The 24,509-nt window shown below is 44.4% G+C and overlaps 1 protein-coding gene and 1 long non-coding RNA gene across 2 annotated transcripts; one reads left to right on the forward strand and one right to left on the reverse strand.

Moving 5' to 3' along the window:
• Nucleotides 1-3,864: 3,864 nt before the first annotated feature.
• On the forward strand, nt 3,865-8,394 carry LOC109760521 (receptor-like protein 2). The gene has a single exon (XM_020319331.4). The coding sequence runs from the start codon at nt 3,988-3,990 to the stop codon at nt 6,205-6,207; it is 2,220 nt and encodes a 739-aa protein (XP_020174920.1). The 5' UTR covers nt 3,865-3,987; the 3' UTR covers nt 6,208-8,394.
• A 2,284-nt stretch (nt 8,395-10,678) lies between these two features.
• On the reverse strand, nt 10,679-11,204 carry LOC141025330 (uncharacterized). The gene is made up of 3 exons (XR_012186813.1): nt 11,147-11,204; nt 10,846-11,066; nt 10,679-10,773 (listed from the first exon to the last, which is right to left on the reverse strand). It is a non-coding gene; the product is annotated as an uncharacterized lncRNA (long non-coding RNA).
• Between the last annotated feature and the right edge of the window lie 13,305 nt (nt 11,205-24,509).

Genomic DNA, 24,509 nt, shown 5'->3' on the forward strand with positions numbered 1-24,509 from the left:
ATAGGTTAAGGGACTAATGTGTTTATGAGTGTACACAGGTCTATAAGTCTATGAGGAGTTTGATATTTACAGAGAAAGTCGGCCCCTAAAAATGAAGTTCTTCGACTGAAGACTTTGGATTTCTGAAGACTTTCTGAAGACTTTGAAAGTGAAGAAATTGGTGTGACCTTAAAGACTTGGTATTCATTTGAGGAACATGAAGCGTGAAGACTTTTGTTTTCGTAGTTTCATTTTATCTTTCTTGAGTCATAGGAAACACCGTACTGTTAAAGGGGGTCGAGGAAATACTAAGGAAAAATTTCCATGTGATGCTCAACTCAAAATCCTCCACCTACCAATCCCTTCGAGTGAAGCCATTGGAAATCTTATACAGTTCAGTCATATCCTTCAGTGACAGAGACGAAGTTCTTCTGGTCTCTGAGGAGTTAGGAATTCGCCAGTGCGGATTGCCTACACAGTGAGGAACATGATAGCCCTGAGGAATTTGATACTCAAATTTCCGACCGTTGCTGTGCTATGCGCCAGCTGTCCCAAAATATCTACACACCTAACGGTCATATCATTGAAGGGCATTTATGTCTTATCATGTCAGGCTGCTCCCTAGGCTATAAATAGCCCCCCTACAACCACTAGCTGGTTGGCTGCTCCGAGAGAAACTGACATTTGTCATTTGAGAGCATCCCATCCTCCGAGGACTTTGAGCGAAAATCATCAAGTGAGGAAAACCCAAACCCAAACACCTACAAACCCAAAGTGATTGAGCATCACTGAGTCTAGAGCATCCAAGAGGAATTGTGGATCGCCGAGTGACCGAGTTTGTGAAGGTTCGGAAGTCACCTGAAGACTTACCACGAGTGATTGGACGAGATTTGTGTGACCTTAGTTCAAGGAGAATACGGTGAGGACTGTTTGTCCGGGACTGTGTGTCCTCAGGTTTAAATACCTAGCCGCTCCAACCAGATGTACAACTGAGACAGCAGTTGGAACTGGTCTACCAAATCATTGTCTTCACCAAGCTTACTGGTTCTATTTCCTCAACTCTTTCATTTCCTCATTACTGTGTTGTGTGCTTGTCGTATCTGTGTTTGAAGACTTTGACTGAAGACTTTCTCAATTTCCTCAGTTCAATTTCTTCAGTCTGTTTGTCTTCATCCTGTGCTATCTTGTGTTTACGCTTTCTGTACTCTGTGTTTGTCTTCATTTCATCATGATGACCATACCTATGTTCTGCTATGCTTACTCTTGAGTACTTATTCCGCTGCAAGTAGTTCTTCGCTAAGAAATTTCCTCACCCGCAAATTCCTCAGTGAAGAATTCATAAAAATCGCCTATTCACCCCCCTTCTAGTCGATATAACGCACTTTCAGCAGCAGCGCTTTTTGCTTGTACGCGCTACTGCTAAAGTTATAGCAGTAGCGCGGTTTATTTACGCGCGCTGCTACTAAGTAGCAGTAGCGCATGATTTTGTCCAGCGCTACTGCTAAGATGCTGTGTATAAGGTTTTTCCTAGTAGTGCCCCGCCACCACCCCACTCTCCGCCCTGATCCCGTCCCCCGTGTTCATGCCGAGCCGCCACCCCCATCAATGGGTAGAAGGCGAGCGCCGCCCGTGATGCCCCCGAGCAAAGAAGGCAAATCCAATGTCTCCTGGGCCATTGCCATGTTGTAACATATAGTTGAATGTTGTGCATTCTAAAAAAAAGTGATGTCCATTGTTGGGCATGCAACTCATATGCCATTGTGTCCGTTATTAACTCTCAAAGCAACAAAGCAATGCATTTGACCTTCTATTCTAAGTAAAAGATTGTACAGACTTGGTGAAAAAAATGAATTGCTCGCTCATGCAATTTGCCGCAAATCCATCTTTAATGAAATCCAATTTGTCACATTTTCTAAAATAAAAAAACTATTCCGCTCAGACAACCATAACTGAGAAGAACAACACCAACCCCCATCCAGATCCACAGCCACATCTATCGCATAATATAAGTAGGAGGCCCACATGTTTCCACATAATTTCAATGGGACAAGTGAACATCCCACATAATCTCACGTGAATGATAGAATCATCTAAATTGTTGTACCGAAACATAATATTGACACTTCAAGTAACCTACCACTGATGCTAGTTAATTTCTCATGTGTTGCAACGAGGGCATATATATTTTAGTAATTTAACATTAACTGTATCTTGCATATATATTCAAAATCTTCTTAGACACCAGACTACCTTGATGATTTCTTTTTTACCGGTAATTCACTCTCTTTTATTCCTTTTTTTTCTCTCAACAAAAAATGTTTCTCGGAGTGACATGTGAACGGATATACCGACAACCATAATAAAATATCAAGAGCTAAAAACTATTCAATCAAAGAATTTAAGAATGTACCCATGATGCATTTGACATTGATTCCTTTTCATAAATGTGCCTTGTGTTATCAAACATTGATTTCTTTCCATAGATTTGGTCTTTAAAGATTGATTAGGGATCACCGTGATTGATTCCTTTCCATAACAACATTACTAAATTTGGTAGATAAAAACCGGATTAAATAGACCATCACCAGTTTAAATAATCAATGGGTGAGGTTTAAGCGAAATGGAGGTGACGCTACCAAGTCACCATGCAATACATGTGTGCTGATTCTGATAGTACGCTGAGGCGAAACCAACCTATTGGTCATAGAAAAAATGAAGCGAAAAAAAGAAAACCAAAAAGGGAACATAAAAAAGAAAAAGAAAAACGCACGCACGCGTCAGAGGGGCCAACCAACTTTGATTATGGTTGATGTTTTGGTAATATTTAATTTGATTTGGGTATGAGTAGTGGAAGGTAAGTAAAGTTTGAAGTTAGTTGAGATTTTTTAAGATCTGATTTGAATGAGTTGATGCATGAAGTTGTTTCGAAAAAGTGTCGATTTGATTGAGTTAATGCACATGTCAAATGGACCTGCCCAAATTGGTTCTTGAGCGAAATGTCATCTGTAAGATGCTCGCGGGCGTAATATAGAGTTTGCCGAGGGATAATGGAATGAGGCGAGACTACCAACTCCCCTTTAGAAGTAGAGATTATATTTGTTTAAATGGGTTGCCCCACAGGTTAAAGGTCATACATGTATTTAACCATGCATTAACCTTTTTGAGGTCCATAAACCAAAAGAAGAGGAACACCTCTTTGTCTAACCCACAAGATAAAAATGGTTTGTCTTTTTTTTTCTTGCGGGGACCCTACCTCTTTTTTTGTAGGGAGCAGGAACCCTACCTCTTTGTCTAACCCATAATATTTGAACCTCAATCTTGCTGCTTAATTGTTAAAGGCTTACTCTTGTTGAAACCACTATACTTTGCAACCGTGTCAAAGACAATCTGCTATGTTCATAGACACATGCCCGTCAGCTGACGATTTGAGAGGTCCGGCTGTAGATACTTTGAGCGTTCACAGACACATGCCCATCAGCTTACGATCTTCTCCTTCCAAGTGGGGAACTGTGACTCTGTGAGGTGGACTTTTTGTACAAAGCAATAAGAATTCGAGACCTCCACAAAGTCGTGAAGTGGTACGCGTGCAGTTGCAATCTCCAAAGTCTGTTGTCATGCTTCTGTACATCATAATAATCAGAATAATTTGTAAGAGAAGATTTGCATCTGAGTAGCAGCAAACTATAATAGCATCGACGCTGAAATGTTATTAGCCACATGTACAATGATCCATGACATATATGCACTCCCATTGAAATACAATGACACTCTACTTGACACGAAATATTATAGCCACTCAACTACCAGTGAGACACCGGTAGTCAACACTCGACTTAACACGGCATCAGAAATTTAATATTCAACAAAAAATAATATTATTAGCAACTCAGAAAAAAATTAGGTGGCATCAAAATGACATCACCAAAAAATTCAAACAGAAATATTCAATAAACTGACAGAATCCGAATGGACGGCTCTTATTTTTTATTTAGGAAATGGTAGTTTAGCATGCTTTCAGAATGGACAGTTTCAGGAAACTGTCAAACAAAAATATTCAGAATGGGCAGTTCCACCACAACACCATGCAGCAACGGTTTTTCATACAGCAGGTACACCAAGAAATCTCACATGCCTTCCCTTGGCTTGGCTCTCGTGCTGCTGGTCTCTTTGGTCTCTCCGACCAGCTCCTGCACCGAGCAGGAGAAGAGCTCCCTTCTCCAGCTCCTCGCCGGGCTATCGCAGGACGGCGACCTCACGACGTCGTGGCGGCACGGCACCGACTGCTGCACATGGGAAGGGATCACCTGCAACCAAGATAGGAAGGTCACTGATGTTTCGTTGGCTTCTCGAGGCCTCGAGGGGCCCATCTCGCCGTTCCTTGGCAACCTCACCGGACTTTTGCGCCTCAACCTTTCCCGGAACTTGCTGTCTGGTGGCTTGCCACTGGAATTAGTGTCATCCAGCAGCATCCTTGTTCTTGACATCAGCTTCAACCGCCTCACAGGAGGCCTGAGCGAGCTGCCATCTTCAACCCCTGCGCGGCCTCTGCAGGTACTCAACATCTCAAGCAACTTGCTTACAGGCATATTACCATCCACAACATGGGAGGTGATGAAGAGCCTGGTCGTTTTTAATGCCAGTTCCAACAGATTTACTGGTCAGATACCAACTACACCATGTGTTAGCGCGCCATCTTTTGCTGTGCTTGAGCTCAGTTTCAACCAACTCAGTGGGAACATCCCTTCAGGACTCGGTAATTGCTCAGTACTGAAATTGCTAGGTGCTGGCTACAACAAACTCAGTGGTACACTTCCAGATGAACTCTTCAAGGTCACCTCGTTAGAGCACCTCTCGTTACCTAACAATTGGTTAGAAGGAGCTCTCGATGACATCAGCAAGCTCATAAATCTGGTCACCCTTGATCTTGGCGGGAATGAGCTCAGCGGTAATATTCCAGAGTCTATAGGTGGTCTGAAGAGATTGGAGGAGCTGCATTTGGAACACAACAGCATGTCAGGGGAGCTGCCAGCAGCTCTAAGCAACTGCACAAATCTTGTAACAATTGACCTCAAGGCAAACCAATTTAGCGGAGAACTTACCAAGGTCAACTTTGTAAGCCTGTCCAATCTAAAAAAACTAGATCTTCTTTCCAATAACTTCACCGGCACAGTTCCAGAAAGCATATACTCCTGCAGCAAGCTGACTGCACTACGGCTATCTTACAATCCTTTCCATGGTCAATTGTCAGAAAAAATAGGCAATCTGAAGTCCCTCTTATTCCTATCACTTGCTAATAACTCTCTTACAAATATCACAAGAACACTTCAGATGCTTAGCAGTTCCAGGAGCCTCACCACCCTTTATATTGGATGCAACTTCCTGCATGAGACCATGCCAGAGGATGTCAGCATTGATGGTTTCCAGAATCTCCAGGTTCTTTATATAAATCATTGTTCATTGTCTGGAAAAATACCTGATTGGTTATCAAAGCTACCGAATTTGGAGATGCTATTTTTGCAAGGCAATCAACTAACTGGACCGATACCTGAATGGATCAGCAGCCTAAATTTTCTCTTCTCTCTAGATATATCAAACAACAGCCTTACAGGGGAAATTCCAAGTGCTTTAATGGAGATGCCAATGCTAGAATCAGATAATACTGCACCAAAGGTCTTCTTTGAGCTGCCTGTTTGGAACAAGAACCAGTTTCTGCAATACCTCACGCCCAGTGCTTTTCCTAAAGAGCTTAATCTAGCCATGAATAATTTCTCTGGTATGATTCCGGAGGAGATCGGTCAGTTACAAGGACTATTTTCACTTAACTTGAGCTCCAACAGATTATCTGGAGAGATACCAGAACAGATCTGCAATCTCACGAACCTGCAGATGCTTGACTTGTCTGGTAATCATCTCACTGGTAAGATTCCAGCTGCATTGAACAATCTGCACTTCCTTTCCAGATTCAACATTTCTAATAATGACCTAGAAGGCCCTATTCCAAACATGGGCCAGTTCAGCACGTTTCCGGATTCTAGCTTTGGTGGAAACCCAAAACTGTGTGGCCCTATGGTTGCAAACCATTGTGGTTCGGCAGAAGCAAGTCCAGTTTCCATTGACCCCATAAAACAGATTGGTAGTGAGGCCATCATCTTTATGACCGCCTTCGGTGTTTTCTTTGGAGTAGGAGTCCTATATGATCAGAAAGTCTTAGCTAGACATTTTGGCTGAAACCATGTAACCGTTATCACCGTTCACAAATGGTTAATATTTGTAAATATTGAGTACAGAATATAAGAACATTTGACTCTGCATTCCAGCAAAGAAAATCTACAGGGAAAGCACACAAGAGGCGCTCCAATGATAACTTATCACAAAAATGTCATTTTTCATCCTTTGTAGCCTCTCCTGCCTAAAGCTGATTAGGTAAAGGACATTTCATTCCATTCTCTCCTAGTTAAAGCTGATTTAATAAGAATACTTTTCTTTAGTGATAACCAGAAATAAATCTTGATTTTCAGAAGTACTCTAGCACTTATATTAGAGTCAGATGTTTAAATTGCCATGTGTAAAGAGCAAACCAGAAGCCTTGCCAATCAGACCAACTTTGTGTCCCTGTTGCTGTCAAGTAGAACCCTGGAGCAGGTTGACTTTATTTGTTCCTACATAAGTAGGGTGCCTCGCCCGAAAGCATCCTCTTGAACTGCCAAACTAAATAAGTTAGATATAGAAACGCCGAGGAAGCACTAATTTCAGAACAATCATACACTGTTTCATGTCAGAATTATTTTTACCTATTCTCCCACAAGCTAACAGTATGGTGCATAAGAAAGCGAATTAGGCACAAAATCTATTATCGATTGTGAATATGCATCATGGAGATCATGTCACAGCAGATGTACCATGATAAAAAAAAACAATGAAAATATATTCTAGGCATGAATAGTATATCAAGTTGAAAATGTCTAGCACAGGTAGCATAGTATAGCAGGGGCAGGTATAAAAAAGTGCATCAGATCATCCTTGAATTACATAGGAAGGTAGCTTATTCTAGTAGAAAGCCAATTATGTTTCATTGCCAATGTCAATCGCTTCCGAGTATTATAGGCTAAATATGTCAGCTATCCAGGCACTTAATACTCTTAAGGACATAATATTACAACCTCAAGCATGTGAGATCTGTTTTGCACGAACACGGCCTGCCTAAATAGTAAATACTAACCATGACGGTATGTTGTTTTGATGTATGAATGCAGTTATAGAAAAGAATCATTTTATGAGTCAGATTAGTCCAGTATAAAATCATTGAGGGCCAAGGCCAGAAACAAATATAAGCATCTCCATCTCAAAATTACACATACACAGACCTCATTATTTTTTGAACAATGACCATTCTAGTTGGCTTGTTGGCATGAGGTAGAGGCCAAAGCTTGCTTTACAACACTGCCTTCCAACCACAACAAAACTATTGTCGGGATAAAGGTTGCAAGCTTTAAAATGAAAAGGTTTGCACTCGCTCTAAGATACATTTCATGCAGCTTACTGTAAATGAGAAAAATAAAATAAAATGATTTGGAAAAAAAACTGCAACCTGAATTTTTGTGCATATGTAAAGAAGCAAATGCCATATCAACAATATCAATCAGCTTCAAATACAAAACAAATATCCCGGGCAAGACTAGCAAAGCATGTCACATATGTGTCCATAAGTTGGGGGATTTCAAGCAGGTCAAGCAAGGTACTGTGGTTGGCTAGTAATGCCTGGTTGAGCTTCCCCTGTTCCAAAATTTGCTGAGCGGACTCGACAAACTCAGTGCAACCAGATGTTACATTTGGTATCCTATTTACTTCCAACATGGCCTGAATCATACTATATGACAGCATCATATTTGGTTGGCATAAAAGCTGCGCCAGGAGCTGGTGGAAAATTCACCTTCCACTTGCATAATTCCATTTCGCAGTGTTGGTGTGAGAGACATTGATTCAACAGACTTGGTGGCTGGCGGGCCGGGCTCCTAGCAGCAGCAGCAGCAGCGCTGGCTCGTCGACCCCCAGGTTGAGGTGCTCTACCACGGGTCAGAGCTTGATGATGGCCGGCGGCGTCGGGGGGATCTGGCCGCTGGGCGACGTGAGACGCACCTGCGGATTAGCCGGGGGGCGCTGGGCGACGTGAGACGCACCTGCGGGTGAGCCGGGGGCCGCAGCGGCGGGGAGAGACGCCGGTTGTACGGCGACTCGGCGGCAAGGTCGAGCGGGGTCGGGGAACGCGGCTCCGGCGGCTGCCCGCCCAGCGGCGACAGATGCTTGCGCGCCCGATCAGCGCCGCCGCGGGAGAGAGAGAGAGATGCAGGATGCAGCCATGCGTTTCGTCGAACACTTTGCGGGCAAGGACCCGTACCACTACCACCGCGGCAGACGCCTCCTACTCCCGCAGCGGCAGAAATCACATATTTGACTGGGCAAAATCAAATCACAAATTGACCTCCTTTCGAAAAAATTTCACTCTGCTGACCCTTCCGTGTGGCGCCCGACAGTTAGGCGCCGCACACTACTATACAGCGCCTCTGCCTTAAGCGTCGCACCTCCTGCCAGCGTGGCAGCCCTGGTCCAGTTGCGGCCCCACAGACAGCACTGCAGCGCCTAAGGCTTAGACGCCACACTTGTAATGTGCAGCGCCCGTCTCTTAGGCGCTGCACAGTCTGTGTTCCACTTAGACTGGCCCCACCCTCTCTCCCCTCCCACCCCACCCCACCCAAGCCCTTAGACTTGCGCCCCTCCTCTCTTCCCCTCTCCCCCCTTTCAAATCCTTCTGAAATCTTGCAAATCCGGAGTATTTGACCGTGGATTTCGAAGCCAACCCCTCCCTTAAGGTAATCTCCTCCGATCCCCTCGTTTTCATCCATAGGAATTGTCACATTCGCCCAAATCTTGCTACTTTGGGGAAACCCTAGTTTTGGTTTGGATTTGCAAATTTGTGTTGAATGATGTTATGCTTCTTTGCTAATTTGGTATGGTTATGCTTCTTTGAATTGTCTTAAGTTATGAACTCATCGGCATAAAATTTGTGTTTGTTCAAATTGCTGTGATGCTGCAGTCATTGTAAGTATTATGTTGTTCCGGTGAAATGAATGTGCTGTAAACTCTGTTTTTTCAGTAAACAGCCGTGCAGCGCCCAGAACACAGGCGTTGCACTATACCATGCAGCGCCCAAGGGATAGGCGTCACACAGTACAGTGCAGCGCCTGTCTGTTGGGCGCTGCACTATGACTTGGTAATTTTCGTGGATGGTCAGTGCTGAAAGCCTTCTGTGGCCCTCTGGATAGCCATGGCCAGGTCGGCAACGCCTATGAGACGGGCGCTGCACTGTACTGTGCAGCGCCTAGGCGTTGGGCGTCACACAGTACAGTGCAGCGCCTGTCTGTTGGGCGCTGCAGTGTTGTTAACTGCCAAACTGCAGAAACAGATGCCATTTTGGCCTCATGCAGCACTGACATAACTTGCTACAACATAAATAAAATTACTGTAGACTGCACACACTGAACAAAGACAACTAATAACTTGAACATCACATCATTTAGGACAATTCAACATTACTACTAATTCGCAAACACAAATACCACACTAGTAAGAATTCACCAACATATAACATAACCTCACAAGTTCATCGACCTAATGAAACGGCTACAAGAGCACTAACAAACACAAGCACTAATGCCTTCCGCACGTGTTCCTGGTGCCACGCTTGCAGGCAATCTTCTTCTTCCTAGGTGGACGAGGCTCCTCTTCCTGCACTTCCTTCTCCGCCTCCGCCTCATCATCCAAGCTAGCCATCCGCGAGGTCCCTACGACCACCTTTGGGTTGCCTCTGTTGTCAAAGTCGTTGGGCGTGTACCGGCGTCTGGGCTGCCTAGGCTTGAACACATATGGGGACCAAAGTTGAGCGTCCGCCAAAGTCATGTCATCCTCAAGCTCATGGCCCTATCACACAATCAAACAATATGGTGAAGACCGGCGTCGTAATCAAGTGAGAATCACATCTAAAGGATTAGTCATACCTCTTGGGTGACCACTGGCATCCAGATAAGCATATGAGGAACTCACATCGTCCCCCTGATGGTGAGATGAGGGGTCTGATGGTGTACCAGACCTAGAGGCAGATGGTTCATCAAATTCGGGATCACGGCAACCGAGAAGATTTGATAACCGCCTTAACTTCTTGGCCTGACTCTGTAACATGAACACGTGTGGAAGATATCAAACTCCGCAACATAGACTGGCTCTCATAGTGAATGCGATATGTACCTTGAGGAATGCTCGTAGTGAACCATCATCATTGCCTTTTCCAACCAGTGTGTTCTCGAGAATAGACTGGCTCTCATCAGCTGCTTTCTTGATCTCGGTGCGCTGCGGATGAGAAAGAATGAACACGTTAGCCATTCAAACATGGGTAGTATGGCCAACGGGAAAGTAAAGAAGGAACACACCACATAGTTAATCACCGGAACAGCAGGGACTCCTTGCCCTACCCTGACATCTCTGTTGTACTTCCCCTTTGATAGATCCTCAAAGTTTACGGGTTCTTCAAGAATATCCTCATTATATGCTGGCGGGCATATCTCAACTCGAGTATTTTCAAGAAACCATCGTATGTAGTTATCAAAAGCAATTGGGTTATGCTCACGAAGCTGGGCGCGTGCACTACTACGAGCTTGCTCCACGCAAAGCTGGAAGCGGGTAACATACGAAGCATGATGCTTGTCCCAGTCCTTTATCTTCCGCTGCCTTCTCCTGTCCAACCTGCATGGTACAATACCAAACATTAGCAAAATCAAGAAGGACTGACGATGCTTAGTCAATACGCTCTCTTACCTATGAAGTGCTTTGTCCGTATCCACCCATTCCGGCGGGTGAGGCTGGAACAGACCAAACTGACGAAACACGCGATGTGGCAAATGAAACTCAACAGCCCAGTTGCATATCAGTGGGCACCGCATAAGCCAGAGATCCCTATCCCGCAAGCACATCGGGTTGATGCTAAACTCCGGGGTGTACCCAAGTCTGTCATCGGCGCCATATGGCTGCCATTCCACCTATGAAATAGGGCAACAATGCAAAATTGGCGACTTTTTCTGGCAAACATGAGAAATGACTGAAGTAATGACCTCGTTACCTGCTCAGGCGTAATCGTGTCCAACTCGGCAACGTACTTCTGGTACATGAGATTGACATCATTCGTCATCTCGGAAACCACATCCCACTTGTAAGCCCAAGTGGGGCGCCGTAATTCGTCATGTTCATCTTCATACCATGGATTAAACCTGACGCTCTTCGGGCGTCCAACAGGCAGACGCTCCCAGCTCCATACAAAAAGTAGAAGCATATTACCACCAACGCCTGCACTATCTGTGATCCTGCAACACGCATCGTCCAGCTGCATATGAAAGAAAAACAATGTTAACTTGACAGCAAGCTTGCATTGCTAATGAAGAAATGAGTTGATCACAAAGCAGACCAACTACCTGTCGATACAAGTAGGCAAGAGTCGCTGAACCCCAGCTCCATTTGCTATCGAAGACGGTCAACGCCTTCAGCCACATCCATGGAGCGTTCTTGCCAGTGGAGTCAGGAAACAAAGTCCTCGACACAACATACCACATGTAGACACGAGCATGTGTCTGGATCACATCATCAGTGGCATCCGGAGGGCACGTCGCAAAGTGAGTTTGAATCCACGTGAAAGCAGCTCCGACTGCTTTCCTTTCCCTCTTCTTCTTCTCTTCTCCCTCCTCTACATCAGCCTCAGCCTCAGTAGGAGCCATACCGATAAGAGCAATCATCTGCTCGCGCCACCCATCAGAATCGGTGCTCATACAGAGAGGCATCCCGTCAATAGCAAGACCGGTGATCAACGAGACATCCTCGAGCGTCACGGTCATCTCCCCAGTCCGAAGATGGAAACTATGCGTCTCCGGCCTCCACCGATCAGCAAGAGCGGACACCAATGGAGCGTTCAGATTCGGCGTGGACCGGCTGACCAACTGAATCCACGGGAGTAGTCCTGCCTGCTTGATGTACGGTGTGTACCGCTCATCGTAAGGCATGGCAGGACCAGAGACCCCGTGATACCGAATCTTCAAAGGTTCAAGCTTCTGCAAAAAAAAGTAATGACAAATCTTAGGGCATGTAAATTTCAACTTAAGGCAAATTTGCAAAATATTTAGACGTTATTACCATCTCCTTCTCGCGCATCATGTAGGCCCGGTGTTTCGTGTCGTAGACATCGTTGAGAAGCCAAACCATCCTTACAAATTACAAACAATAAACATATATGAGTTCATCTCAAATATCGGTAAACACTCAACATTTCATATGTGTTCATCTAAACATCTCATAGGTATTCATCTACAAGAATCTCAACATCTCCTTCTCACACAATGAATAAATAATTGTAAATTATCATATATATATCTAGTATGTCATATGTGTTCAAGTAAATAAACATCTCATATTTCAAATAAACTAAACATTTCTATATATCTAAAAAAACTCAACATCTCACATATAGCTACAAAACTCAACATCTCATAATTATCTACAAAACTAGGCATCTCATATATACCTAAAAAATTTACAATCTAGGTTTCACTAACAAGAATCATATAGTGTGTGTGTGTGGGGGGGGGGGATCAAAGGTTCCACCTAATCTTGGGCAAACAAAGATCCAAACCAAGCAAATCAAAGGTTCCACCTAATCTTGGGCAAATCCCTAAAATTGCAACGCATTTACGGAGGAAAAGAAAGGGAACGGAGGAGTTTACCTAGTAGGAGGGATTGGAGATCGAATCCGGGCCTCAAAACGTCAGATCTGAGAGGGGTGTGGGGGGGATCCGAAGGGGCGCCGCCGCCGCCGCTCTCTGTAAACAGAGCAAGAGCAAGAGGGGGAAGAACTGCTGGGAGGGGCTGGCCCGATGCGGCTTAAGTCAATGTGCAGCGCCTAAGAGACGGGCGCTGCACATTACAAGTGTGGTGCCTAAGCCTTAGGCGCTGCAGTGCTGTCTGTGGGGCCGCAACTGGACCAGGGCTGCCACGTTGGCAGGAGGTGCGACGCCTAAGGCAGAGGCGCTGCATAGTAGTGTGCGGCGCCTAGCTGTCGGGCGCCACACGAAAGGGTCAGCAGAGTGAATTTTTTTCGAAACCAGGTCAATTTGTGATTTGATTTCGTCCTCAGGTCAAATATGTGATTTCTGCCTCCCGCAGCCCCCTCCAACGCGGCAACCGCTCACGGCAATCAAGCAGTTGACGGAGCTCATCCAAAGGATGGCAACGTACTGGTGCTGCCAGGCGGCCCAAGGAGCGTCTTGTCAGTGAAGGAGGCGACTACGCCTGTCGTGCTCACGCCCTCAAGGTGTTTGCGAGAATGTCGTCTGTGTTTGCACTTATTTGTAGAATGCACAACACCATCATTTCATTTCATTCCATCGCAGATAAGATCAGTGCCAAGCTCGAGAATAAATGGTGGCAATTGTATTAATCATCTGCACCTAGCTAGATTGGCATACATACATGCATGCCAGCATAGTCCACCTAGCTACATATACTACTGAAAACAGCTTTGATCTTACTGATCAGCATACTCCACCTAGCTACATACTGAAAGCAGCTTCAATCTTGCTGATCAATGAGCATCAGAGCGACTAATCTAGCTAACACTTTAGCCACCTTGTGCTTGCAGAGGAAGGTTGGCATGGGCAGCTCGCTCGGGTCCGGCGACATGATGAAGGTCGGCATGGGCAGCTCGCTCGGGTCTGGCGACACCATGAATGTCGGGCCAACGAAGAAGGATGCCTCCGAGTCCACCTCCATCATGGCCAGAGGCTTCGGCTTCTTCTCGGGCCGGTCGATCAACGGAGCGAGGCCAGCGAAGGGTGATGTCTCCACCACGGTCGACGACATTGGCTTCTTTTCCGACCGGTCAACTGTCGCCGCAGGGCCAGCGAAGAGTGTCGCCGCCCCCGAGTCTGCCACCATCTCAGTCGTAGGCTCTGCCTTCTTCTCCGATAGGTCGATCGACAGAGCAGGGCCAGCGAAGGATGCCACCACCGAGTCTGCCACCATCTCAGTCATAGCCGTCGCCTTGTTCTCGAACCGGCCGATAGACGGGGCAGGGCCGGCGAGGAGTGATGCCTCCGAGGCTGCCACCATCTCAGTGGGAGGCCTCGACTTCTTCTCGCAGCGGTCGACGGATGGCGCACGGCTCGCCAGCCTCTTCCAGTTCTCCCTCGGCATCTCCCCGCGGCCGAGGCGCTCGACGCCGCCGTTCAGAGTCTCGGTACGGCGGAGCGTCTTGTCAGTGACCCAGCTGGAGCTCCGGGAACCACGTCCAGGAAGGTCGGCCTTGTCCTTGATCCAGCTTCGGCTCATCGAGGCACGTCCAGGCTGCTGCTTCTTGCTGTCCAGCTCCACACGAGCCGTGTACACCGCCGGAGGAGGCGTCAGGAGGTGGTAGCGCGCCGGGGTAGGCAGCAGCGGCGGCAGAGTCGCGGCGACATGGCTAGCCATCTCTGCAAAACACAGGACACAACAAAGAACAGAGAGACCAAGTGATTGCACAAGCGAAACAAGTAAATAGAACAATTGCGATGCTAAAATTCAAATGTTGATCGGAGAAGAAAGAGGAAACTCGCCGGATTCTTTGCTCGCCGTCGGCGAGAGAAGCTCGCCGGGTTGTTAGGTCGCCAGGAGAACGTCGCGCGTGATCTATCGAGGAAAAGTGCGATCTATCCCCGCAGCCCGGCTGATATAGATCGACCCCCGACGCCCCGCCGTGTACAAACCACGCAATCCGAGTTCGACTCGTGACCGCCGCCGCCGCTGCCCGTGGTCCAACCGCCGGAACCACCGGCGACGCACCGTGCCCGATCTGTCCTCCTCTTCGTCGGTGGCCTGTGCCCCACGCCTCGAACATCTCCAAGGCGTCTCCCGCGGTGGCGCGCCTGTGCCTGCATCCCGCCGCCGCGTGCCATTCTTACCTCGACATCGCGACCGATGTGGCCGCATGAGTCGCAGCTGTAAGAACCACGGCGAGGAGTCGCAGCAGCGACGAGATGCTGGCCGGGGTTCTTGCTTTCCTCCTGCGCTGATTGCTGCTCTTCCTATCCTAGGCCGCTGCTCCATGGATGGAGCCGCCAACCTTGTCAATTGTTGTGTTTGTCAAGTGTTTGATGAAATGCATAAGAAGAAGCAACAAAGATGCCTGGTGATTAATTGATACTAGTACACTCCTTTCAATCAACAGAGGGTGCACATTCACGAGTTCACTGTGTGTATCAGTAATTAATCTAACATAGTACTCCCTCCCTTCGTTCCTAAATATTTGTCTTTTTAGAGATTTTAAATGAACTACCACATATGGATGTATACAGACATAGTTTAGGGTAGATTCACTCATTTTGCTCCATAGTTTAGGGTAGACTTGTTAAAATCTCTAGAAACACAAATATTTAGGAACGGAGGGAGTATCATCCAGCAAATATGACTACACTGACAAATAATTTGGGACCATAAGCCATCTACGATTCTCAAACTAAACAGTCGAAATTGTATTTCTCAGTTATTGTTGGTGTGCATTTGTTAATTCCACGATGGATGCATATGTAACTTGGCGGCTTCCATGTATTATAATACACTGAAATGGTTCGAAACGAAAAAGTCAATACAATGCTCATACAATTTGTTTATTTGTTGAAAATAAAATCCATTTGAAAAAATAGATAATTCATGAGCTTATTATGTAAGTAGCTTTGAGATTCCATCTATACATAATTCTATTTTAGTTTGTACCCCGTGTATTACCCAATTCATGACTTGTATTATTATGGTTATAACGCTTTAACTCTAAAAAAAGCTTTAACTCTTGTGGTGCCTTCCCAGGTGCCGCTGTCAACCATCGAGATCACCGCCGATCTCATCAGGGCGGAATTGTGCAACTAAATTGGGGATTACTATGACAGCCCCTTCTCCTGGAAGGTTCGAGAAATCTCCCCGTTGGTTTTTGCGGCTTCCCTTCCGCGGTGATGGAGTCGAATCGGACAGATCTCAGATAGGGGGTCGCAAGCCGGTAGCCTTGGCACCATGGTAACAGGGCACAAGAGGGACACAATGTTTACCCAAATTTAGTTCCTCTCGAAGATGTAAAACCTTTGTTTGTATTGATTGTGGATGGGGTACAGAATGCAGGTTGATCTACCTCTAGATTGTGTATAAATGAGTTGGTTTTTCTCTACAAACTACACCCTCGGTTTATATAGACACCGGGGAACCAAGAGTTACACATAGAGCGAAGGGCGGATGCACATTCACGAGTTCACCATGTGTAATCTAATCAATCTAGCACAGTACGACTACATTGACAAATAAGGTGGCACCTTAAGCCACCTATGATTCTCGAACTGAACAGTCGAAACTGCATTTCTCAGTTATTGTTGGTGCGCATTTGTTAATTCCATGATGGATACATATGTAAGTTGGTGGCTTCCATGTTAATCCAGTGAAGTGGTCTGAAACAAAAAAGTCAATACAATGCTCAGACAATTTGCTATTTTCCTGAAAATAAAATACATTTAAAAAAATAGAGAACTCATGAGCTTATTATGTAAGTAGCTTTGAGATTCCATATATACATAATTTTATTTTAATTTGTACCCCATGTATTACCCAATTCATGACTTGTATTATTATGGTTATAATGCTTTAACTCTTGTGTTGCCTTCCCAAGTGCCGTTGTCGACCAACGAGATCACTGCCGATCTCGGGTTGAATTGTGCAACTACATCAGGGATTGCCGCGACAACACCTTCTCCTGGAAGGTTCGAGAGGTTTTTGCGGTTTTTGATTCTTCAACTATATCCAATTATCAAAGGTCTCCCGTTGGTTTTTGCGGCTTCCCTTCCGCGGTGACGGAGTCGAATCCGACTGATCTCAAGTAGGGGGTCCCGAGCTATTAGCCTTAGGACGATGGTAACAGGGCACAAGGGGGACACGATGTTTACCCAGATTCAGACTCTCTCGAAGATGTAAAACCCTACGACCTACTTTGTTTGTATTGATTGTGGATGGGGTACAGAATACAGGTTGATCCACTTTGAGATCGTGTATAAATGAGTTGGTTTTTCTCTACGGACTACACCCCACGGTTTATATAGACACTGGGGTACCTAGGGTTACACATAGGCTGTTTACACCCGAGGATAAACGCGCCAAAGATTGCATTCATGCCTTGAAGTATGTGTCAAGTCTTCGGAAGATTTCATCTTGCACATAGGTTGGTTACATCTGAAGATAAACACGTCGAAGATTGCATTCATGCCTTGGAGTATGTGCCAAGTCTTCGGAAGATTTCATCTTGATTCCTCCATGGGGCCTGACGAATTTGGCTCACTGGTTGGTCATCTGGGGGTCCTCGACCCAACCCATGTCTCGGAGCCGACGTGGTTAACGCCCCCCTATTCAGGATACCATCATTAACCCCTGACCCGGTCTTCAAGCCGAGGACTATCCTCATACGACTGTCGTTCATCTTAGGTCTTTGGCCTTGTAAACTGGTTCAATCATCTTCTTTGGGTGTTTGTCTCCAAAGCGACCAAAATTGTCCGAGGAGCCCCAACTGAGCTTCCAAGGTTTTTTTCTTTTCGTCGGATCTGAAGACCCTTTCAATGCCTAGTTATCTTAATGACGAAGTCTTCTTGTGTCGGGATGGGGGCACTGGTTTGGCCGTGTTCTGACAACTTCGACCAAACCTGAAATACTACCATGCACTGCAGAACTGAAAGATGCCTTAAGTAATCATTATATCGTGTTAGTGCAGCTCGAGGCCATTGCTATTGGCACGTCTTGTAAATAAAGAGACCGGGCCCCAGATTTTTGGCATCATTACCAGCAAAAACCCTCGATTCGCGTGCACACCTAACACATACCACATTGGGTACTTATGAAATTTACTACCACATAGTGCGCCCCTTCAGTGTTTTTACTGGCTTATAAAAGGCGCACTATAAAATGAATCAATCTCCACGCTTTCCATCTTGCTCCTGCTTCCATCATCCTCAAGCTCCAGTGCCCAAAGAACAAAGCAAGAAACTTCGGAGCCCCTTTCCCTCTCTCGGTTCTCTAGCGTTCTACTACTCCCATTGGAGTTGTTGGATTCCCTAAAGAGGAAAGGTAATGTGTCACAACATCAGAAAATATTTCCCTCAGTTAAGAACCAAAATTTATCGAACCAGTAGGAATCTACAAGCTAACAATGTAAACAACACCCGCACACAAACACAAAACAAAATGCTTGCACCCAACTTGGCAAGGGGGTTGTCAGTCCCCTTGTCTTGCCAATAAAAGCAAATAGATAATGATAATAGTAAACGGCAAAAACTAAAGGAAAATAAAAGAGTAAAATTATAAGAGCTTTGTATCAATGGAGAATGGACCCGGGAGCCATAGGTTCACTAGTGACATCTCTCTCGAAAGCAGGTAGCGGCATGGATAAATTACTGTTGGGTAACTGGCATAATAGTGGTAATTTATTGTTGGGGAACGTAGCATGCAATTTAAAAAAAATTCCTACACTCACGCAAGATCTATTTAGGAGATGCATAGCAACGAGAGGGGGAGAGTGTTGATACGTCCATTTTGCATCATGTTTTCTTACTGTTATTTACAATGTTTTTATCCATAATAATGCTTTTTGGAGTAATTCTAATGCCTTTTCTCTCATAATTTGCAAGGTACACACCAAGAGGGAGAATTTCGGCAGCTGGAAATCTGGACCTGAAAAAGCTACGTCTGGCCACCTATTCTGCACAACTCCAAACAAGCTAAAAATTTACGGAGATTTTATGGAATATATAAGAATTGTTGGAGCCAATAAGTACCAGAGGGGGCCACCAGGTGGGCACAACCCACCTGGGCGCCCCAGGCATCCCAAGCGCGCCCTGGTGGGTTGTAGCCTCCTCGGCCCACCTCCGGTGCCCATCTTCTGGTATATAAGTCATTTTTACCTAGAAAAAATAAGGAGAAGACTTTCGGGGCGGAGCGCCGCCATCTTGAGGCGGAACTTGGGTAGGAGCACTTTTGCCCTCCGGCGGTGCAATTCTGCCGGGGGAACTTCCCTCCCGGAGGGGGAAATCATCGTCATCGTCATCACCAACAACTCTCCCATCTTTGGGAGGGCAATCACCATCAACATCTTCAACAACACCATCTCATCTCAAACCCTATTTCATCTCTTGTATTCAATCTTGTTACCAGAACTATAGATTGGTGCCTGTGGGTGACTAGTAGTGTTGATTACATCTTGTAGTTGATTACTATATGGTTTATTTGGTGGAAGATTATATGTTCAGATCCATGATGCTATTTAATACTCCTCTGATCATGAGCACGTTTATTATTTTTGTGTAGTCACTTTCGTCCTTGAGGTCACGGGATAAATCATGTTGCAAGTAATCATGTGAATTTGATATGTGTTCGATATTTTGATGGTATGTATGTTGTGATTCCCTTAGTGGTGTCATGTGAAAGTCGACTAAATGAAAGTTCACCATATTTGGGACTAAGAGAATGCATTGTGGAGTAGTAAATAGAAGGTGGGTTGCGAGAGTGACAGAAGCTTAAACCCAGTTTATGCGCTATTCCGTAAGGGACCGATTGGACACAGAAGTTTAATGCTATGGTTAGAATTTATTCTTAATACTTTTCTCGTAGTTGCGGATGCTTGCGGGAGGGTTAATCATAAGTAGGAGGTTTGTTCAAGTAAGAACAGCACCAAAGCACCGGTCCACCCACATATCAAATTATCAAAGTAGCGAGCACGAATTAAACCAACATGATGAAAGTGACTAGATGAAATTCCTGTGTACCCTCAAGAACACTTTGCTTATCATAAGAGACCGTTTTGGCCTGTCCTTTGCCTCAAAAGGATTGGGCTACCTTGCTGCATACTTATTGCTACTATCATTACTTGCTCGTCACAAATTATCTTGCTATCAAACTACTCGCTACTTACAGTTTCAACACTTGCAGACATTACCTTACTGAAAACTACTTGTCATTTCCTTCTGCTCCTTGTTGGGTTTGACACTCTTACTTATTGAAAAGAGCTACAATTGATCCCCTATACTTGTGGGTCATCAAGGGTATTTTCTGATACCGTTGCCGGGGAGTGAAGCGCCTTTGGTAAGTGGAATTTGGTAAGAAAACATTTATATAGTGTGCTGAAATTTATTGTTACTTGCTACTATGGAAAACAATCCTTTGAGGGGTTTGTTCGGGGTATCTTCACTTCGTCCGGAACCACAATTAATTACCCCTCAACCTACTGCACCTACTGAAAATATTGAATATGAAATTCCTTCGGGTATGATAGAACAACTGCTAGCTAATCCTTATGCAGGAGATGGAACCGAACATCCTGATATGCACTTGATATATGTGGAACAAACTTGTGGATTGTTTAAGCTTGCAGGTTTACCGGGAGATGAGGTGATGAAAAAGGTTTTCCCTTTATCTTTGAAGAGAAAAGCATTGACATGGTATAGGCTATGCGATGATATTGGATCATGGAATTGGAATCGTTTAAAACTGGAGTTCCACCAAAAAATTTATCCTATGCATCTATTTCATCATGATCGGAATTATATATATAAGTTTTGGCCTCCTGAAGGAGAAAGTATCGCTCTAGCTTGGGGGAGGCTTAAGTCAATGTTATATTCATGCTCCAATCATGAGCTCTCAAGAGAAATTATTATTCAGAACTTTTATGCTCGGCTTTCTCGTAATGATCAAACCATGCTGGATACTTCTTGTGCTGGTTCTTTTATGAAGAAAACTATTGAATTCCGGTGGGACCTTTTGGAAAGAATTAAACGCAACTCTGAATATTGGGAACTCGACGAAGGTAAAGATTCAGGTATCAAGCTTAAATATGATTGTGTTAAATCTTTTATGGATACCGATGCTTTTCAAAAGTTTAGCACTAAATATGGACTTGACCCTGAGATAGTAGCCTCCTTTTGTGAATCATTTGCTACTCATGTTGAACTCCCTAAAGAGGAGTGGTTTAAATATCACCCACCTATTAAAAATGAAATCAAAGAACCGGTACTAGTTAAAGAAGAAACTATACTTTATAATGTTGATCCAGTTGTTCCTACTGCTTATATTGAGAAACCACCTTTTCCTGTTAGGATAAAGGAACATGCTAAAGTTTCAACTGTGGTTAACCAAAGCTATGTTAGAACACCTAAACCAAATGAACAAATTAGAGTGGAACCTAATGTTGCTATGGTTAAAGATCTTTCGGAAGAAGATATAGATGGGCATGTTGATACGTCTCCAACGTATCTATAATTTTCGATTGCTCCATGCTATATTATCTACTGTTTTGGACATTATTGGGCTTTATTATCCACTTTTATATTATTTTTGGGACTAACCTATTATCCGGAGGCCCAACCCAGAATTGCTGTTTTTTGCCTATTTCAGAGTTTCGCAGAAAAGGAATATCAAACGGAGTCCAAACGGAATGAAACCTTCGGGAACGTGATTTTTAGGAAGAATATGATCCAGGAGACTTGGACCCTACGTCAAGAAACAAAAGAGGAGGCCACGAGGTAGGGGGTGCGCCTACCCCCCAGGGCGCGCCCTCCACCCTCGTGGGCCCCCTGTTGCTCCACCGACGTACCCATTCCTCCTATATATACCTACGTACCCCCAAACGATCAGATACGGAGCCAAAAACCTAATTCCACCGCCGCAACCTTCTGTACCCACGAGATCCCATCTTGGGGCCTATTCCGGAGCTCCGCCGGAGGGGGCATCGATCACGGAGGGCTTCTACATCAACACCATAGCCTCTCCGATGAAGTGTGAGTAGTTACCTCAGACCTTCGGGTCCATAGTTAGTAGCTAGATGGCTTCTTCTCTCTTTTTGGATCTCAATACAATGTTCTCCCCCTCTCTAGTGGAGATCTATTCGATGTAATCTTCTTTTTGCGGTGTGTTTGTTGAGACCGATGAATTGTGGGTTTATGATCAAGATTATCTATGAACAATATTTGAATCTTCTTTGAATTCTTTTATGTATGATTGGTTATCTTTGCAAGTCTCTTCGAATTATCAGTTTGGGTTGGCCTACTAGATTGATCTTTCTTGCAATGGGAGAAGTGCTTAGCTTTGGGTTCAATCTTGTGGTGTCCTTTCCCAGTGACAGTAGGGGTAGCAAGGCACGTATTGTATTGTTGCCATCGAGGATAACAAGATGGGGTTTTTATCATATTGCATGAATTTATCCCTCTACATCATGTCATCTTGCTTAAGGCGTTACTCTGTTTCCATGAACTTAATACTCTAGATGCATGCTGGATAGCGGTCGATGAGTGGAGTAATAGTAGTAGATGCAGGCAGGAGTCGGTCTACTTGTCTCGGACGTGATGCCTATATACATGATCATACCTAGATATTCTCATAACTATGCTCAATTCTGTCAATTGCTCAACAGTAAGTCGTTCACCCACCGTAAAATACTTATGCTCTTGAGAGAAGCCACTAGTGAAACCTATGGCCCCCGGGTCTATCTTCATCATATTAATCTTCCAACACTTAGTTATTTCCTTTGCTTTTTTTACTTTGATTTTATTTTACTTTGCATCTTTATCATAAAAATACCAAAAATATTATCCTATCATATATATCAGATCTCACTCTCGCAAGTGGCCGTGAAGGGATTGACAACCCTTATCGCGTTGGTTGCAAGGATTTATTTGTTTTGTGTAGGTACGAGGGACTCGCGCGTAGCCTCCTACTGGATTGATACCTTGGTTCTCAAAAACTGAGGGAAATACTTACGCTACTTTGCTGCATCACCCTTTCCTCTTCAAGGGAAAACCAACGTAGTGCTCAAGAGATAGCAAGAAGGATTTCTGGCGCCGTTGCTGGGGAGGTCTACGCAAAAGTCAACATACCAAGTACCCATCACAATCCCTTATCTCCCGCATTACATTATTTGCCATTTGCCTCTCGTTTTCTTCTCCCCCACTTCACCCTTGCCGTTTTATTCGCCCTCTCTTTTCCGTTCGCCTTCTTCTTTTCACCCCTCGCTCTCTCTGTTGTTATGTCTGAAATTGGGGAAATTATTGCCGATATGGACAATAATAATAGCATAGAAAATTCGGATGCTCCTGCTGAAGAACCCCCTACCTTGCATACAAAAAGATTTCGAATTGGTAGTGGTAATGTTATTGGAAAAGGAGTTATTCAAGATTTCTTTACTTGTGTCGGTGCTTTGCCTTCTATGGGCGGTTCTATTCTTCATAGAACTAGTAGTCTTGCGGATGCTATTGCCATGCTTATAGTTGAACTTGAACGGCAATTTATGCACATGCATCCTTGCATACAAAGAATTTTCCTAGAATTCTCTAATATTGAGCATTCTTCTGTTAAGCGTGCCGCCACTATCTTTTTGGCTCATGAGTTTAGATTCATAATAAAAGAGGCTAAAGAAATCTTTGCGCATTATAGGGTAGATGCTAGTCATCCTCCCATTGAAGCTATCCTTTTTAATCAAGAAGACATGATGCGTTTACAATCTTTGGATCATATTGCTTATAATGAAAATCTTAGGAAAAAGGTTCCAGCTGATATTCTAGTTGATAGAATTTCCGAGCTTAATGATGATTTTGCTATTCAGAATAATGGATTAGGTTTTCCTCTTGAACAAAGGCTTGTGACTTTTTGCCAAAAGAATGCTTGCAATGATGAATTGGTTGTGCAATACAAAGGGCCTAGGGAGGAACCCATACTTCCCGAGATTGATCTTGGGGACTTTTGTCCCATTAAATTTAGCCCGTTTGATTATTTTTGCTTGCCTCAAAGAAAACTTGCTGCTGAACGTAGAGAATATGAGAAAAGTTTTCATGACTTGCCATACCACTATTATGGCAATACCTAGATCTATCCTTGCTTTTATGCCTAGCTAGGGGCGTTAAACGATAGCGCTTGTTGGGAGGCAACACAATTTTATTTTTATTTTTTAGCTTTTTGCTTCTAGGAATAAATATTTGTTCCAGCCTCTGGTTAGATGTGTTTTTATGTTTTAATTAGTGTTTGTGCCAAGTTAAACCTATAGGATCTTCTTGGATGATAGTTATTTGATCTTGCTGTAATTTCCAGAAACTTTATGTTCACGAAAATAATTATTAAAAATCACCAGAACGTGATAAAATACTGATTCCAATTTCTGCTGATCAATGAACAAATTTCCTAGGTCGTCCTATTTTGGCTGATTTTTTGGAGTTCCAGAAGTTTGCGTTAGTTACAGATTACTACAGACTCTTCTGTTTTTGAGAGATTCTGTTTTTCGTGTGTTGTTTGCTTGTTTTGATGAATCTATGGCTAGTAAAATAGTTTATAAACCATAGAGAAGTTGGAATACAGTAGGTTTAACACCAATATAAATAAAGAATGAGCTCATTACAGTACCTTGA

Source organism: Aegilops tauschii, chromosome 6 (genome assembly GCF_002575655.3).
Source record: "Aegilops tauschii subsp. strangulata cultivar AL8/78 chromosome 6, Aet v6.0, whole genome shotgun sequence".
NCBI classification, from domain to species: Eukaryota; Viridiplantae; Streptophyta; class Magnoliopsida; order Poales; family Poaceae; genus Aegilops; species Aegilops tauschii.

Coding starts and splice junctions, on each gene's coding strand:
- LOC109760521 (XM_020319331.4), top strand. CDS start 3,988: ATGCTTTCAGAATGGACAGTTTCAGGAAACTGTCAAACAAAAATATTC.